The following is a 16,771-nucleotide window of genomic DNA, read 5'->3' as shown; positions in this document are numbered from 1 at the left end:
TGTAAATAAAGAGATGTTGCAACAAATTTAATAATCATAGATGTAGTTGTGTTCCTAAATACTTGCAACACTTGAGTTTGCATAAATTTAGGAAAATAGTGGATAGTACATGAAAATAATTAAATTAATGTGCAAGTGGGGCTGATTAGGATATTTATAATTGTTTGTTGGAGAAAGAAACAATAAAAAATTGGTGCAAGTGGAATTAGTGGGAGAGAAACATTAAAATAATAAGTGGTTTCATGCTAAATAGAAAGTGTTGTAAATATTCATGAATAGACGAAAGAGAAATGTATTAGAAACAGAGGTTGGAGGGAGTAAATATTTACAGAATGGAAGAAGTATAGACAATAAAAAAAATCAGGCATGGCGTTAGGTTTGTACCCTTCAATATTTTAACCTTCACTTACATGTCTACTCTCTAGATACTTGTCAAGATTTAAAGATCAAAGATTTAATGACCCCCACCACCTCTTCCTAAAAAACATATTCTATCAAAGGTATTATCATTTTCAATTTTTTCCCTTTTAATTTGGTCAACTTTAATTATCTTATGAAACGGTCACTTGACTTCAGAATCAAACGGTTGCAAAATGAAAAAATATTACAAGCAAGAGATTAAAAAAAAGCCGAAAATATATATTTTAGTTTGCAAGTATTATCCTGAAGCAAAGGTATTTCTCATTATTCCAAAAGTTCAAATATACAAGATCCAAGGACCGTGCATCCTCACTTATTTGTTCAAATTTGAGATCAAATACATGAATGAAGTTTCAGTGTTTTGCCGAGATCAATGATATTGTACACTATGGAACAAAAATGAAAAATTGTAGGCAACTTGTAAAGATGCCATCATCTCTGCCAACCTATTCTAAAAGAGAGATTCTATAGTTATAGTCACAATATGTATGAATCAAAAATTTTGTTTTCCTTATTTTCTTTAAATGTCATGAAAGTATAGTTGACATCAGCTCAGGGGGCAACCAAACCTTCAATTGTGTAGCTCAGAGACTCTGCCCAGTCAACTTTGAACATCATTGCCTTTAGAGTATCCAATACATTGTAATCTGGATCCAACTTACGCTGCCAACCCTGGAGAGTACATAATTATAATATACCAGAAAATTGTGAGTACATGATTGTGTTAATTACTTTATAGCAGATACATCTCATTGCAAAAGATTCACTCATTATACATGACAAACACCTAATGTAAACCACAATGTTGATTTCTTAGGGCACATTCAGTTATTTATTTATTTATTTTTTCAATTCATAGTCAGCCACAATATCAATGATTAATGAAACGGTAAGCTTCACTAGTCACTACAGTAGCCCCTCCTATTTACTCTGTTTACAAATGTATTTTATGGTACAGAAGAAATGAATTGCAATGCAAAACTGTCAGTTTGTAAAGAACCAGACTACACTAGAGCAACATGCACCAGTTTATAGAAGAACCTGCCATAATTTTAAGAGGCCTTTAAATAAAACCTATACTGAAATAATGAAATCCGAATAGGGAAAATTTGAAGCTTATAAGATGGGGCCAAAAAATACCTCAAGAACCATCGTTGTGACAATCACAGTACAAACATTTCCATCAATGTTAACTTTGTGGTGCCGAACTAGTTCCAGAAGTTGCTGCATGCAATCAGCAGCATGTAAAGTGGAGCTCTCAGGTGAACCCCAGGAATTGAACTGTTTTTCTACTTCCTGTAACCAATGTATTGAAATTACTGCAGTGTCAAACAGCATCATGCCTTTAAGATATTCATGCAAAATTTGAAGGTCCTACAGTTAGATAGTATACATTCCAAATTTTAAAAGAACAAAGCCTAATGGTCACCACAAAACGAGTTTCTTAGTGGAAACATACAGGGTGTTCAAAACGTAAAGTCACTATTGTGCCTGTGTGAAATCCAAACCTTCTAACAGAATTTTCCAAGAAAGCAGGGTATATCTAGAACCTGATGATCCCTTTGCAACTGATTGTAATTTAAGAGTGACTTATTGGCCTTATGTAATTTCAACGGTTACTTATATGACTGAACTGACCATATGGCTTTGGTTTAACTGGGTTGAACTTTTGTGTCTAGCAAAAATGACAACATCAATCTGTCTACCCAATGTGTGTTCCAGACATCTCTTGAACTATGAGATGGCAGGGATGATAGTGGCTTCAAATATCAGGTTGAGGTGGTTGCCTCATCAAGCAAGAGCAAAAGAAATACTGCATGAAAACTTGATCTCTTTGGTGCAGATATGAAGGACTAGAACATTGTCAAAGGAAACTATGTAAAAGCAATTTCTACACAGAGCTGTGGCTTGGATGAGTTGGAATATAGGCAACAATGAAGATAAGTTAGACAGAACATTAGGTACTAGAAAATTGAAAGAGGGATCTTGACCGAAAACTAGTACTCAATAGCAGGAGCTAACTAGGAACAATCAACTTGACTCACTAATTTTGACTGCTGACATCTATAACCAAAAGTTAAATTACCTTAACAAAAGCCCCAGGATTTGGGCAATTTTGGTTTTCTGATAACTGTAGAGTACATTGAGCAGCAGTGCGACCATCTCGAAGAGCAACGGCCTTGAAAAACTCCAGTATATTAACCCTATCTCTTTTAGAAAGTTCAGCAGTCATGCCTACATCGAGGAATACAACATGCGGCCTTGATTCAAAGAGCTGTTTCCCAGGGATTCTCTTATTTATCCGGACAAGTATATTTCCTGGGTGCATGTCAGCATGGACAAAATTGTCAACCTGCAAAGGCATCCTGTTTCTCATTAATATATCAAACGAAATACAGTAAGTATTGATTGCAATCAGAATCAACCAGATTTCTGAACATTGATGGTATTTTGAGTTGATAAGGTCAGATAAAAATTTAGATTGTAATCAGCACTCAAGCATATGGTGTAAGACAGTTGCCAGCACCTCAAATCAACCATTACAGATCGGGTCAAATTCTACTATTTTTAAAGCAACAATTTAGGTGACTTAGAGAGCTTATTTCCTTAGTCTGGACTACTAGTGCTTAGGACAATCATTTTCTGCCCTAAAACACTCAGATCTTTTGTCCCAAAAATATTGATCTGTATCTTTCCCTAACACTCATTTTCTTGTCCTAAATTTTTTTCTTAATTCCCGCCTCAGCTAGCACAGGGAAGACCAAGAGAGAACAGAAAGCCCTCCTCTTCTACTGCTTCCACTTCCTTACATTCAACATTCTTTAGTCATGTAATGTTAGCTGTGCTATAAATCCATTCATATAAGTACTGCTGAATACAAAGGCAACAAAAACTCGTCTGATAGCAACAATTATTACATTTTTTAGAAATGCATTAAAACTGTTAAATTTGAATCACAGCTTACAATATCAAGGTATTTGAATGATTATAATAACTCTTTTTGTGTCATATAAACCTATATACCAGACACAGATGTCAGGTCAACATGGTTCAGTTACTCTGAAATGAAATCCAAGATTTAACTCATATCAGAAATATATATAATCTAAAAGCAAAGAACCAAAGGCCAACGATGACACAATAAGCATTAACAAGCACTGTACAGCAAGCATGTTAGGAAGCTAAAACCTCTTGATGGATTTAACGGAGCTTACTGGTAGCAGAACCATCAAGAAACATAACATATCTTTACTATGTACATTATATTTTTAATTCTTTACCAATTCTCAGGCTGTGTCAGAATGAGCAGTTGAACCCACAACCTTAAGGTTAAATGGTGGGCTTACAACTTTACAGCCAAAACAACCTCATCCAGAAATCAAGGGAGAGGAAAATGGGAGTAATGATTTCAGGTCATTGATGTTTTGCAACTTTGATCTGCATCCAAAGACTATTTCTTCTTCAATTTTGGCAAAAAGTTTCTCAATAAAATTTCTGTTGTTTTTGCAAAATAAATAAGGAAAAGTAAAAAGAGATATATTCTCAAACGAAAACTAGTTGATTTATGAGTATAAAATCATACCAAAAGCATTTTTAGAAGGGCATGACTCCCAATGTGAGCAAGTGATGTTTTGATACTATCATGTCCTTCAAGTTTATCAACGTAATGCAAGATACTTTGGCCATGCTCATAAGTTTCCACCAGAACCGCTGGGTGCACTAAAGGATAGAGAGGCTTTGGGAATGAAACATCCTTCCATCTGCGGAAATTGTAGATGAATCGACTCAAATGTGCAGCTTCTCTTGCTAGATCAACTTGAGACATCATAAACACAGCAAACTGTTGCAAGCTTTCATCCAGTCTCAACCACTTCAGCGTTGGTATCAAGTTTGAAATTTTAGCAAAGACATTTATTATCATGAAGTCTCTACGAATTGCTTCACCAACACCAGGATGCCTAACTTTCACAGCAACTAACTTAGGCTTCATTGGGTGACCAGGATAACGGAATTTCAGAGTAGCTCGATGAACCTGAGCAACACTCCCAGATGCAACAGGCTCCTCTTCAAACTTTTCAAATATTTCACCTAGCTTGCGGCCAAATGCCTTCTCAACTGTTTGCTTTGTGAAGGCAAAGCTATGTGCTGGTGCTTGGGAATGCAGCTGTGCGAGTTCTGTGCAAATATCCTGAGGGAAAAGGTCGGGCCTTGTAGCAGCCCATTGTCCCCATTTTATAAATGCTGGACCAGCCATTTCAAGGGTGCGGCGAAGAATACTAAGCCAGGATTTTCTAAACTCTACACCAAGTGAATTGGTGAAAGGAGCCATAACTACACAAGGTGAAAATATGATTGCTAGATAGATTGCCCTAAGAAATATAATAATAGCCTCTACCAGAGAAAATGCAAAGGATGCCAAGTAAACATGTCCATTTTGCGCATGATCATACAGAGTGCTGGTTGCTGCTAAGCTGTCTGCATGAGTCCACTTAGATTGTCCACCTGAAAACTTCCCAGCTATTAAAGCAAGCATACTAGGAGCAAGCAGTTGATAACGGCTCAAAGCTAAACATACAGCAGCAGCAGCTTTGTTAATATGAGAAAGAGCTTGTCCCCCATTAGTCTCCATAGATAAAAGCTTTCTCCAAGCAACTTTTGCTTCATTTGACAATATATAGCTTGCTGAGAAACTATGCATTTTCCGTTTTCCATTGTTGGTAAAAAGATGTTTTGCTTCAGATAAATTATGTGAAGCATAGCTTTTTCTCACAAAATTGTACTGGGAATAGGAGTCCAACTTGCTACTGCTACATTTCTGCTCTTGCAGAAAAGTGCGAATGATCCTTCTAACTCTCCCAGCAGCCAAACATCTGCAATCAAAGAGTCCACCAGAAAAATTCATGCCATAACTAGGTGACGCTTGTACAAATAATAAGAAAAAGATCCACCATCTGATAGATCATTGGGTCTATTTAAAATTAAAAAAATCCATGAATTTTATGCCTTATCACTAGATATACAACGATTACATTCTGGAGGCTGGAGCCACAAAAGCAAAGTAGTGTAACTGGTGTTCATGTAGTTTGCAAACTTCTTTGTGTCCAGGAGGCATTTTATAGAGTTTATGCTCCACATATCATAGAAGTCTAGATCCAAAATCTTTGGTCATGAATGGCAAACCTGAGAATGATTTTTTCCCTTTAAAAAAAAAATAATAATTTTTATAACAGTTTTGGGACTAAGGTTTTGTTGTTGTATTAATATTTAATATAGGCGTAGAAGCACTATGAATTAACATTAATCTAATTATGACAAGATTTGTATGTGTTAAATGTCATGACAAGATTTGTAGGAAGTTTGCAACATCTATCACATTTTATGTTTTCTATGTGTTAAATGTTATGACAAGATTTATAGGAAGTTTGCAACATCTGTCACATTTTTTTATGTTACTCAACCCAACCCAACATTTTTTTCCCAATGGAAATATAACTTCTAAGAGTGTGCCTGGAATTAAGGGTATCAAATTAGGGGCATTATCAGTTATTGGAAACTATTATGGGGGTAGATAATAAGTAAAATAAATAGGGTAATAGATAACCCTCAAATGGAAGTTACTTAATCTCTCTACCCTCTTCTAGAATAATAGGGTAATTTATTTTGACTTCAACACCACATTTCTCTCATACGTCATACTATGGAAAATTAGTAATTTAGTACTTAATAATTGAGTCAACATAGTTGTACATACTTATCTTCTTCCAAAATTATCCTAACTAATACGAAGTACATTATTTCGGTAGTAAGTAAAAAGCTCTTTATCTAGTGTATAAATTTATTATAACCAAGGAGGGTAAAAGAAGTTTACATAATCTTTGACAGCTACTTTCAGAATTGAACAATATCTCACAGAAAACCAAAATAGCCAGAGGGACAAAATATGAAGACGGAAGGAGTAGATTATTAGGTGTACTTAATTCTACCGACTCAAGTCATGATATGGAAACAACCTAAAGAGGACAGAAGGAGTAGACAATACAGCATTTAAAATTTTTCCCCTTGTGACTGCTTCCAAAGCCATACAATATGTGAAACATTCAACTCAAATTCCGTTCAATAGGTGACAATTTCCATCCAAAGAACTAAAGAAGGCATATATCCTTCTTCTCCCCCCTAGTATTCTGCAATGAACCAGCCTTATGATGAGTACAGTTGAAGCTTGAGGAAAAAGGCAAAAAGTTAGTTAGAAATGACAGTGGTGATCTAGAAAATGTGCCTATTGGGGTTAAGATAAATGTGAAAAGTTTAGTGGGTTCAAATAGCTAAATTAATAACAAATCTTGCAAAAAAATTACAAATCCTTAGAGAAAATTTCCACAATTATCAAAATAAAGTGGGGTCAATTGTGTCTTCAGCCAGGAAACAAGAATAAGAAATCCTGTAAAGGAGAGTAGGGAGAGAGAAAGGCATCCAGAATACTGGATTGTTTTAATTTAAGTTAGCCATTAGGAGTGAAACAAGCCACTCGAAAGCTTGTGTTTATCATCTTCATTTACGTGAATTTCAGTTAGCAATTTTCTACTCTAAATCAACATCACTAAATCTGTCCAAGCTATCTCAGTTCACAACATATTCATTGCAACCCTAAACCACCTGTTGCCACTCATCACTCCTCTAGGTGGGCAAGAGATTATCTCCCTTAAACAGGACGCATCAGTGCATCACACTTATTTACATCTTCAACAGAGTTGAAAGAGACATCATTAGACAGCTTTTATAACTGTTACATTTGACAGCATAAGATAATCAGAGAAAATGAGCCACTGAATTGTCTCTCAAAGGTCAACATTTTCACTTAAAGAAAGTACACATCCTGGTTCTTCCCCCAGTATTCCTTGCATTATAGATCCAACCTTAAACCCACATAGTCTGCACTCATGAGCAAGAGTTTATAACTCCATAAATATAGGATATGCAATAGTTTTCACAATATATTTCAACAGAGTTGCAAAAGTCATAATTAGACAACTTTCATTATTATTTGCTAATGGACTAATAGTCGAATATCAATCATCTCAGATGCTTGTCATTTGTATCAAAGAGTCAAGGGTCCAACGAAATCAACTTCTTCACAGTCATAGAGGAAATCCATATAGATTTACCCTTTCGACCCTCACCCTAACAGCCGGGATAAAGTAACACATTACGGGGCACCTAAACTTGAGACATTCATCCAATTTATACCCTACAGGCAACAAGATAAATTATTCCTAGCTGAAACAAATCATATTCGTACTATCCCAAATTCAAAATAATCTCCCGTTCAATAACCATAATATCTAGGAAAAACATATTTCCCTACAAAAATACAAGATCACTACACTGTTACACCTCACAATCCCAAAATTCCCAATAACCTCAATTTCGCACGTATAATCTAGATAGCAACAGTGGAATCAATTAATCGAGCTCAAAGTACGACAAACAACTCCGAATTTAGTTATCACATTACTTCAAGTAGTTCAAATTACACTATCAACGCGACAATCAATCCTAGTCCAGTGAGTAAAAAATATACAATTAAACAGATCGCTTTTTTTTTCAAATTCTATCACTAACATTTCCTGTAAATACACATTACAAAATCAAATCATTTCAATTCAATGCTTTCATCAAACATTAATCAAATTCAGCCCAATTGCAGGAAAAAAAAAATCGAATTAAAATTTGAAAATTAAAAGTGAAAGAAAGAGATTTTACCTGGACATGATTAATTGAAAAGGAGTTGAAAATTTGCGACGGCGATACGGCGGTGCAAAAGAATCGTCGGCATTCTCTGATTCGCCGGAGATTCAAATAAATTTCCGACCACAATTAATTTGGGGAAGAAATTATAATTTATAATTAGCTTGAATTTTTATTTTCCTTTTCTTTTATAGTATTTTATATTTAAAATTGAAATGTCCAAAATACCCTCGTTTTCTTTTTCAATTTAAGGCTGCAAACCTAAAACCCCTAAAAAAAACTTCTGAAAAAACCCTAGTTCATCCCTAAAACCGCCAATTGCACCCATAATTGAAGTTCCAACAAAATCAAAAACCCTAAATCATCGAAAAATCGAAAATGAAGAAATTGTTCGACGATGTTGATGACGATGATGTTGCGAAGATATCGAAGATTGAAGTCGACAAAGAATACGCAAAGCGATATGAGCATAACAAGAAGAGAGAGGAATTGCAGAAATTGGAAGAGATGGAGAAAAAGGGACTTGTTCCTGATTCTGGGTCTGATTCTGAGTCTGACACTGATTCAGAATCGGAAGTTGTTGATGCTGTGAAAGCAGCGAAAGAGGAGAGGAAGTTACTGGTAGCATTGATGAAGGTTAGGAATAAAGATCCGATTTTGAAGCAGCAGGATTCGAAGTTGTTTGAGAGTAGCAGTGATGAAGAAGATGAAGGTGAAGGGAGGAAAGAGAAGAGGAAGAAGAAGAAGAAGCCGAAGTATTTGAAGGATGTGAATGCTGAGCAATTGATTGAGCGAGGTGCCGAATACGATGAGGAGGAGGAGGAGGAAGAGGAGAGAGAAGTGGGGAGAGTGAAGAGTTATAATGAGGAGCAGGATGAGTTGAGGAAGGCGGTGTTGGAAGCAATGGCGGAGGCGGAAGCCGAAGGCGGGGGCGAAGGTGAGTTATTGTGGGAGAAGGAGAGGGATGATGAGGAGGAAGGGGAGGATGATGGGGAGTTGAATAAGATATTGGATGAGTATTTTGGGGAGGATCATACATTGGGTGAGAATGATGTGTTTTTGAAGAATTATTTGAAGGGGAAGATGTGGATTGATAATGATAAGGGGAAGAGTAAGGTGAATGTGGATGAATTAGCCGAGTTATCGGATGATGAGGAGGCAATTGAGAAGCAGGATGAGTATGAGAAGGGGTTTAATTTTCGGTTTGAGGAGAATGCCAGTGATCGAGTGTTGGGGCATTCGCGGTTTGTGGATGGTTCGGTGAGGAAGGAGACGAATGCGAGGAAGAATCAGAGGGAGAGGAAGAAGGAGAGGTTGGCACAAGCTGAGATTGAGAGGCAGGAGGAGGTTAAGAGGTTGAAGAATTTGAAGAGGAAGGAGATTCAAGAGAAGCTTAGTAAGATTAAGGAGATTGCGGGTATTGATAAGGATATTCCTTTGGATGAGGATGATTTGGAGGAAGATTTCGATCCTGAGAAGTTCGATAAGAAGATGAATGCTGCATTTGGGGATAGGTATTATGAGGAAGAGGATGTTGATCCTGAATTTGGGAGTGAGAGTGAGAGTGATTTGGAGAAGCCGGATTTTAAGAAGGAAGATGAGTTGCTTGGGTTGCCTGAGGATTGGGATGTGACTAAATCGAATGACGGGTTTTTTGCTGAAAGGGAAAGGTTGAAGAGTATAGCCGAGGATGGAAGTGATGCTGATGAGCTGCAAGGAGGGGAAGATGATGATGAACAGGTAGATGAGGGTAAGAAGAAGAGGAAGAGGAAAAAGTCTGCTATTAAGGAAGCTCTTGATAAGAAGCTTGAAGAAGAGCTATATAAGCTTGATTATGAGGATAGTATCGGAGATTTGAAGACCCGGTTTAAGTACAGGGAAGTTAAACCCTCGAAATATGGATTGACTGCTGCTGATATATTGATGTTGGATGAGCAGGAGTTGAATCAATATGTTTCATTGAAGAAGCTTGCGACTTATAGGGAGAAGGAGTGGAAGGTGCCTCAAAATCAGAAGAAGATGTTCTTTGAGAAAATTGTGAATGATAAGATGAACCAAAAGAAGAGAAAGAGAAGGGATAAGGGTGATGTTAGTGAAACAAATAATGAGAAGGAATCTGTAGATGCTGGGAAAGCACAAAGTGAGGAGCCGGGTGTTGATGAGAGCCAGTTGTCTCGAGCAGCCAGGAGGAGGCGCCGGATGAAGGAGAAAAAGCTGCCTGAATCGAGGCTCGTTGCTTATGGAAAAGTGCCATCTAGTTCTAAGAACAAGTCAAAGAGTTGAAGCAGTGACATGAGTCACAGGAGGTAATTCCAGACTATAATTTTTAAATTTAAGCCTGCATATTATAAGCTTGTGACATTTTGATTTGAGTATAGGATGGAATATGCTGTATGTGTGTTTCATTGGCTTCATGTTTATGCAATTGGTATTGAATTCACAAACTTTGCGAAGTTGCCAAAGTTATCAGAATCGGGATTCTACTTAGAATCGGTGAGTGGGGTAGAATCGAATCGGTAAAATCGAATTGTAGAATCGTACGATTCTACCAAAATGTAAAATTGGGCTTCAAAATGTAACAAATGACTACATACATAATTTTATAGCAATGAGAATGATAATAATATATATTGTTAATAATATAATATTGAATACAAACGTTAAATAGTTTTTTAAGTAATTTCGCACGCGCATAACTCAAACAATACACTATAAACTATAAAGTTGGATTATCAATACACATTCTTAACCATGAGAGTACACGACAGTTGTTGTTAAATTATGAAAAAATAATGTTGTTGACTCGTAAAGTTGTTTTCCCTAGACCCATGCATAATAAAAAAAATCCAATAAAGATAGAAAACTAACTGTCAAGTTAGTTCATTTAACGAGATAGCTAAAGAATGACAACTACAACAAACTCATGTTATAAAAGTGTTTTTTATATGCCGAAAGTTGAGTGCATGAGACTCATGAATACATTCTTATGCCCATAAAATTTAAATGGTTGGATAGAATCTTAAAAGCTATCTAATTGATGTTTCATAAGCTTTATTATGATTTAGATTGAATAATATGTAAGTCATTGACTAAAGTTAGGTTCAACTATGACACCCTTACACTCTTTACTCTATAACATAAAATATATAAATGATATAGGTACGAAACCAATTTTATCAGAAAGTAGACTTCAAGAGCTTTCCAATGATATACTATAAGCCTAATTCCGACTTCGGAATCAAAAGTTATGGGTGTCCAAAAATCAGGTTTTTTGCAGGAGTAGAATTGGTATAGAATCGGTACCGATTCCACCGATTCTACCCGATTCTATGAGCGATTCTACAACATAACGATTCCACCAGCGATTTACATCGTTTAGGTGGATTAGGTCGATTCCACCAGTACGATTCTACGATCTGAATCGCGATTTTAATAACATTGGTAGTTGCTCACTTGTTTGAGTTGTGTAGATTTTAGCATTGTTCTGGCACTACACAAATGTACCCCTCTTTATAATTTAACTGAGTGTTGCAGCTACAGTTTTGACTATGTCTGAAGTATGAGAAAGTGCTAACGAAGTTGTAGTTATGGTAATTCTAATCTCAAATGATTTTTAGTTGGATAGGATAGACATTTAATACTTTGCAAACTGCAGAACTGTGTGTATTATATTCGTACAGTTAGTGGCTTGATGCAGGCCGGTGCCGGTGGATGTTGGTTTGCTGGTGTGAGTGTGGCAGTGGGGATAAGGGTGCAGTTAGGGGGGGGGGGGGGCTGTGAGGGGTTTGGTGGTCATTTGGTCAGACTGTAGTTTCTATCTCTTAGTTTCCTATAAATCACATGCAACAAAGTAATTTAACCTTCTTTAGTCTTTACTTTTCTCCTCCTGCCCAACCCAATGTCCCAATGGTTCCATTAAAAAAGTTGGTAGAAAGTATAACACCACCAGGTCTAAGAACAAGTCAAAGAGTTGAAGCTGTGACACGAGTTAGAGGAGGTAATTCCAGACTATAAGTTTTAAGTTCAGTTAGCTTGCCTGCCAAATTTAAGCTTCTGACATTATGATTTAAATATAGGATGGAGTATGCTGTATGTGTGTATTATTGACTTCATAACTATGCAATGGGTATTGCAGCCTGCATGAGAAAGTATTACATATTCACAAAGTCTATGCAGTTGTTTTAGAGATATGTAGATTATAACATTGTTCTGGTTTAAAATTCAAAATTTAACATTTAAACTGAGTATTGCAGCAATGTTTTTGACTATATGTATACTCAGTGAAGTATGAGAAAGTGCTAAAGAAGTTGTAGTTATGGAATTTCAAACTTCAAATATTTGTAGTTAGATAGGAATATAGGATAGACATTTAATACTGTGTGTATTGTATCCATACAGTCAGTGGCTTGATGCAGCCGATGCCGGTTGGTGTTGATTTGTTGCTGGGACTATTACAGTGGGGATATGGGTGCAATTGTGGCAGGGCAGGGTGTGGGGGAGTGCAGTGAAGGGGCATTGGCGGTGCTATAGACTAGGAAATCTGAATATAGACTTGCAATTATAATAACAGAAATATAGAGGAAAGCTTGAAGGATTTTCTGATTAATACGAAGATAACGGCTACAATGGAAGAAAGCTACTTCACTACACTACACTACTAGTACACTACACTATACTTACTTTCTCCAATAACAACCTGCCTTATTCTTACTCTTCCCTCTCTATTTATACTAGGGGCTATTAACCTAGCAAACTATTATTACTAAAATTCCCATATTACCCCCCTTAGGTTAGTCTATTACAGGCGGCAGGGCTTTGGGAGGGGTTTGGTGCCTTGGTGGTCATGCAATGGTTTCTGTCTCTATATATTCCCTTGAATCATGGGCAACAAAGTAATTTAACCTCTACTGTTCCTCCTAAAATCTCGTGCCCAACCCAATGGCTGCATTGCATTTAAAAAAATGGAGAAGTCTGATACATCCACTTTGAAAACAAGGGGAACTATGTCGATGGCTGAGGAAAATCAGATAGTACAAGACTTGTAGTATGTCCTTCATAAGCAATAGATCCATCATTTGAGCCATGTTGAACCTGCTTTATGGATAAAGTGAGGAATCTGAGGATATTCCTGCATTTGCTGCTTTTTATATATTAGACATTGCAGAGTGTATAATGTACAGTTACTGTCTATCTGATGTAAAAATCTGTTGGTATGATGATTTGAACTAATAATAAAATCAGGGCAGAGCTACTAGTTATTTTGATCAAGGATGAACAGTCAAATGGGAAGTATAAAATCTCTATTACACCATGCTGTCATATTTGTTCCTGCCTGTTGCTGTATGATTCTGTTGTCTAAATTTAATCAAATGGGATGTATATAATCTCTTTGTTGCACCATATTGTCATACGAACATATGGAGTATGTTTTAGTTCTACTATAATGATCTAAGCATTTGTTTCTCCTAGTGTTAAGACTTTTTAGAAATTTAGTCCTAATTTGCTAGTATTTGTGTCTTCAAATTGCTTGGGTGATGATGGTTCTGAAAGGCTTCTTTTGTTTCTGCCTGTTGCTGTATGATTCTGCCATCCATATTACTGGTATATGTCATATGTGCCTCGATGTTACTGTTAATTTGGGTGGCACTAATTATGAAAACCTGGGAAGTCGAGATAGCTTTTTGATGCTAAAGAACGTTCTATGATCATGGTTTTCAATAGATCTTCAATACATCTTTTAAGGCTCACAGTTTGGGGGCTATCCTGAATGTGTGTGTGTGTTTTTTTTTTTTTTTTTTTTGTTTTGAGCAGTTTATTTAACCATTGTTTGAATACTTTGCAGCAATCTTTGAAACAATTGTCGGAATCGGCGATCCAAGTGAGCGATAACTGTGGAGCTCCTCTCTTTTGCTATATCTTTTAAACTGCAGTTCTTGGAGAGTTGGAGCTAATATTTGACAGCAATTTTGTCCCGTCCTTCAAAATTTATAGGTCTTATAACTTCATTGTTCAAAGCTTTTACTACCTGATCAAATTTTGTATTAAGTTATAACTTGAGAAAGAAACTTTTTTTTTTAAAACTATATTTTAGTTATTATTTTGAGATGGTCATTTTAGTTTGTATATTTTTTCTTTCTTAAGAAAAACTTTTTTTTTAAACAATATTTTAGTTATTAAGTTATATTTTAGTTATTAGTTTGAGATGGTCATTTTAGTATATGTTGTTTGAGTGAGTTGATATGCAAAAAATTCTCAATTCCACATTTTTAAAATATGTGATTAATATTTACTTTTTAGCAAACCAAGATTTGGCACTTTTGGTAGACATTCAATCAGAACTCTCTTTCCTGGGTCGAAAGACATTCATCTTCCGCAACCAAACATACACTAACAAAGAAATCCTTTTCTCGAGTTTGATCAAATTTAAAATCTCTTTATCAGCTATCTTGAAGATAATTTCTACTTAAACAAGATGAACCAACAAAATCTTGCAGTTGAAAGCACAGGTCTGCTAACTACCAGTACGAAGTATCGTAGTAGTTGGTCCATCTTGCGTAAATACTTACTGGAAGCCTTCACTTATATCAGTTATAGAAACCTGCAGAAGATGCCTCTAATACAGAGATCCATCTCTAGGTGATGTCTCTCTTACCCTATACGGCTATACGCACATCCTTCAGAAGCCTGTACAGGTGAAACATGAGTTAAACAACTCCCAAAATAGCTAGGGAAAAAAAAGGAAAATGATTACCACCATAAAACATACAAGACGTACTATGGGTTTTCTAATAATCTTTGGCAAGTAAAACACAGTTATAAGTACTCGTATCTATTATCATGCATATACTCTCTCCATCTAATTACAAATGTAACATTATTAATTCAAATAGCGCTATGAACTTGACAGTTAATTTTAGATAGAGGGAGTATGGTATCTTGATTTTGTAATATGGATGGTAAAAAAAATACTCATATTTGTTGATACGATATTGATGGGACAAACAGTACATCGGATTTACGGTGGTGCAAGGATGTCCTCAGTATTGTTTGGGGAATGGTGTATATAAGCTGCCTTATATCAGGATCCCAAAAAAAAAATAAAAAAATAATAAAAAAAAAAACGCCGTTGCCGGGGATCGAACCCGGGTCACCCGCGTGACAGGCGGGAATACTTACCACTATACTACAACGACACTTGTTGTTCTTTCTTTCAAGCAAATTACCATTATTTTATTTTTTAGTTATTTGAATTTATTTTGTGTGTGTATGTTTTTTTTTTTTTTTTTGAAATCTATTTTGTGTTGTTAGTTAAATTGATGATGGGAAATTGGGAACAATACAGAATTACAGATGATTTCACCAAAGGATGTTATTAAGGTAATAAAATTGATCCCTTTTCTGTATGATTAGATTTTTAACTACTACTACAACTTGAATTTTCTGCGCAAAAATTAGCCGGTTTGAAATTGCTTCGTCAAAATCTAGGGTTTAACGTTGATTAATTGAAATTGCTTCTCTCTCTTAAATGTGCAGTAGATTATCCTATAAACCCTATTGCACTCGAAAATCGGTTGAATTTGATCAATTTGTTTGTGAATTTCGCATTTTATGTAGACCTTGATTTCACAAAATCTGTCACAGTGTTTTGAGCTATTGTTCTTGTTTAATCGACTGTTTGTATCTAGATATAATGTTAGAGCAGTGAAATAATCATACAAGTATATGGAATATAATGCATTCTTGAGTTTTTTTTTTTTCAAAAAAAAACTTAGGATTATACAGCTAAAGCTTGATGACATTGGTTAATTGGTTTTTATGTGGTAAATTGGTGAATTGCAGCATAGATAATGATGCCATTGTTGCAGGTGCGACCGTGGTTGAAACAGCATAGATAATGATGCCATTGTCATTAGTTTTATCTAACATAATTGAATTGTCCTTCGTTGACAAGGTTGCAGAAGGGCTCACTAATGAAGGCATACTCGAGAATTGGACTAAGCTGAACGGTAACTTCTTTTTGTCCTTCTTCCTTAAATTGTCGGTTCATTTTCACATTATTTCTGTGATTTGTTTATTACTCTAGTTATTTGCAATGATGGTTTTGATCTGCTGAAATGTATTCTATGTACTGCTGGATTCCCAATTGTTTTATCAGTCTAATTTTGTGAAACAATTCTTGTGAATATCAGATTTACCAACCTTTAGAAGAAGAAGAAGTTAAGGGGAGAAAGAATGTAATCAGGATCTGATGAAAGTGTACATTGCTGCAGCAAAACGGCTGGATAAAGGAACAGTCAGCAGTGGTTAGTGTTCTTTATATGTATTTTTTTTTTTTAATCAAAGGGCCATATTCTATTTTCTTTACATTTCACTATGTCTTGTTTTGCTGAGCTTGAGTGATGGCATCTTTTTTCCCACTCAACAGTTTTTTTTTGTTTTTTTATCTTCTTAAATAATTTGAAGAAAATGCATGCATGAAAAAGAAACACTGAATTTGTCTGCATTTTTTACTTTAGCTAAAACAATTATGAGTATAACACTATATAATTTGGTTGGAGGGAATTGTTGTTGTTTAGCACCTGACTTCTATTTTGCCTTCAGCACC

The 16,771-nt window shown here is 35.7% G+C and overlaps 2 protein-coding genes, 1 long non-coding RNA gene and 1 other non-coding gene across 4 annotated transcripts; 2 read left to right on the top strand and 2 right to left on the bottom strand.

The window, feature by feature from the left end:
• Positions 1-640: 640 nt before the first annotated feature.
• Positions 641-8,305, bottom strand: LOC145604875 (uncharacterized). Its single transcript, XM_081660859.1, has 5 exons — positions 8,182-8,305; positions 4,004-5,291; positions 2,507-2,773; positions 1,561-1,716; positions 641-1,092 (listed from the first exon to the last, which is right to left on the bottom strand). The coding sequence occupies exons 1-5, from the start codon at positions 8,187-8,189 to the stop codon at positions 973-975; spliced, it is 1,839 nt and encodes a 612-aa protein (XP_081516985.1). The 5' UTR covers positions 8,190-8,305; the 3' UTR covers positions 641-972.
• Positions 8,306-8,445: 140 nt separating this feature from the next.
• LOC145604754 (uncharacterized) lies at positions 8,446-14,249 on the top strand. Its single transcript, XM_081660694.1, has 2 exons — positions 8,446-10,472; positions 14,009-14,249. The coding sequence occupies exon 1, from the start codon at positions 8,545-8,547 to the stop codon at positions 10,447-10,449; it is 1,905 nt and encodes a 634-aa protein (XP_081516820.1). The 5' UTR covers positions 8,446-8,544; the 3' UTR covers positions 10,450-10,472; positions 14,009-14,249.
• A 1,038-nt stretch (positions 14,250-15,287) lies between these two features.
• On the bottom strand, positions 15,288-15,359 carry TRNAD-GUC (transfer RNA aspartic acid (anticodon GUC)). The gene has a single exon. It is a non-coding gene; the product is annotated as a tRNA-Asp (tRNA).
• A 755-nt stretch (positions 15,360-16,114) lies between these two features.
• On the top strand, positions 16,115-16,530 carry LOC145606321 (uncharacterized). The gene is made up of 2 exons (XR_014105243.1): positions 16,115-16,172; positions 16,356-16,530. It is a non-coding gene; the product is annotated as an uncharacterized LOC145606321 (long non-coding RNA).
• The last annotated feature ends 241 nt before the right edge of the window (positions 16,531-16,771 follow it).

This window comes from Chenopodium album, chromosome 22 (genome assembly GCF_948465745.1).
Source record: "Chenopodium album chromosome 22, dcCheAlbu1.1, whole genome shotgun sequence".
NCBI classification, from domain to species: Eukaryota; Viridiplantae; Streptophyta; class Magnoliopsida; order Caryophyllales; family Amaranthaceae; genus Chenopodium; species Chenopodium album.
Note: the sequence above shows the minus strand (reverse complement) of the source record. Positions and strands in the feature narration are given on the sequence as shown.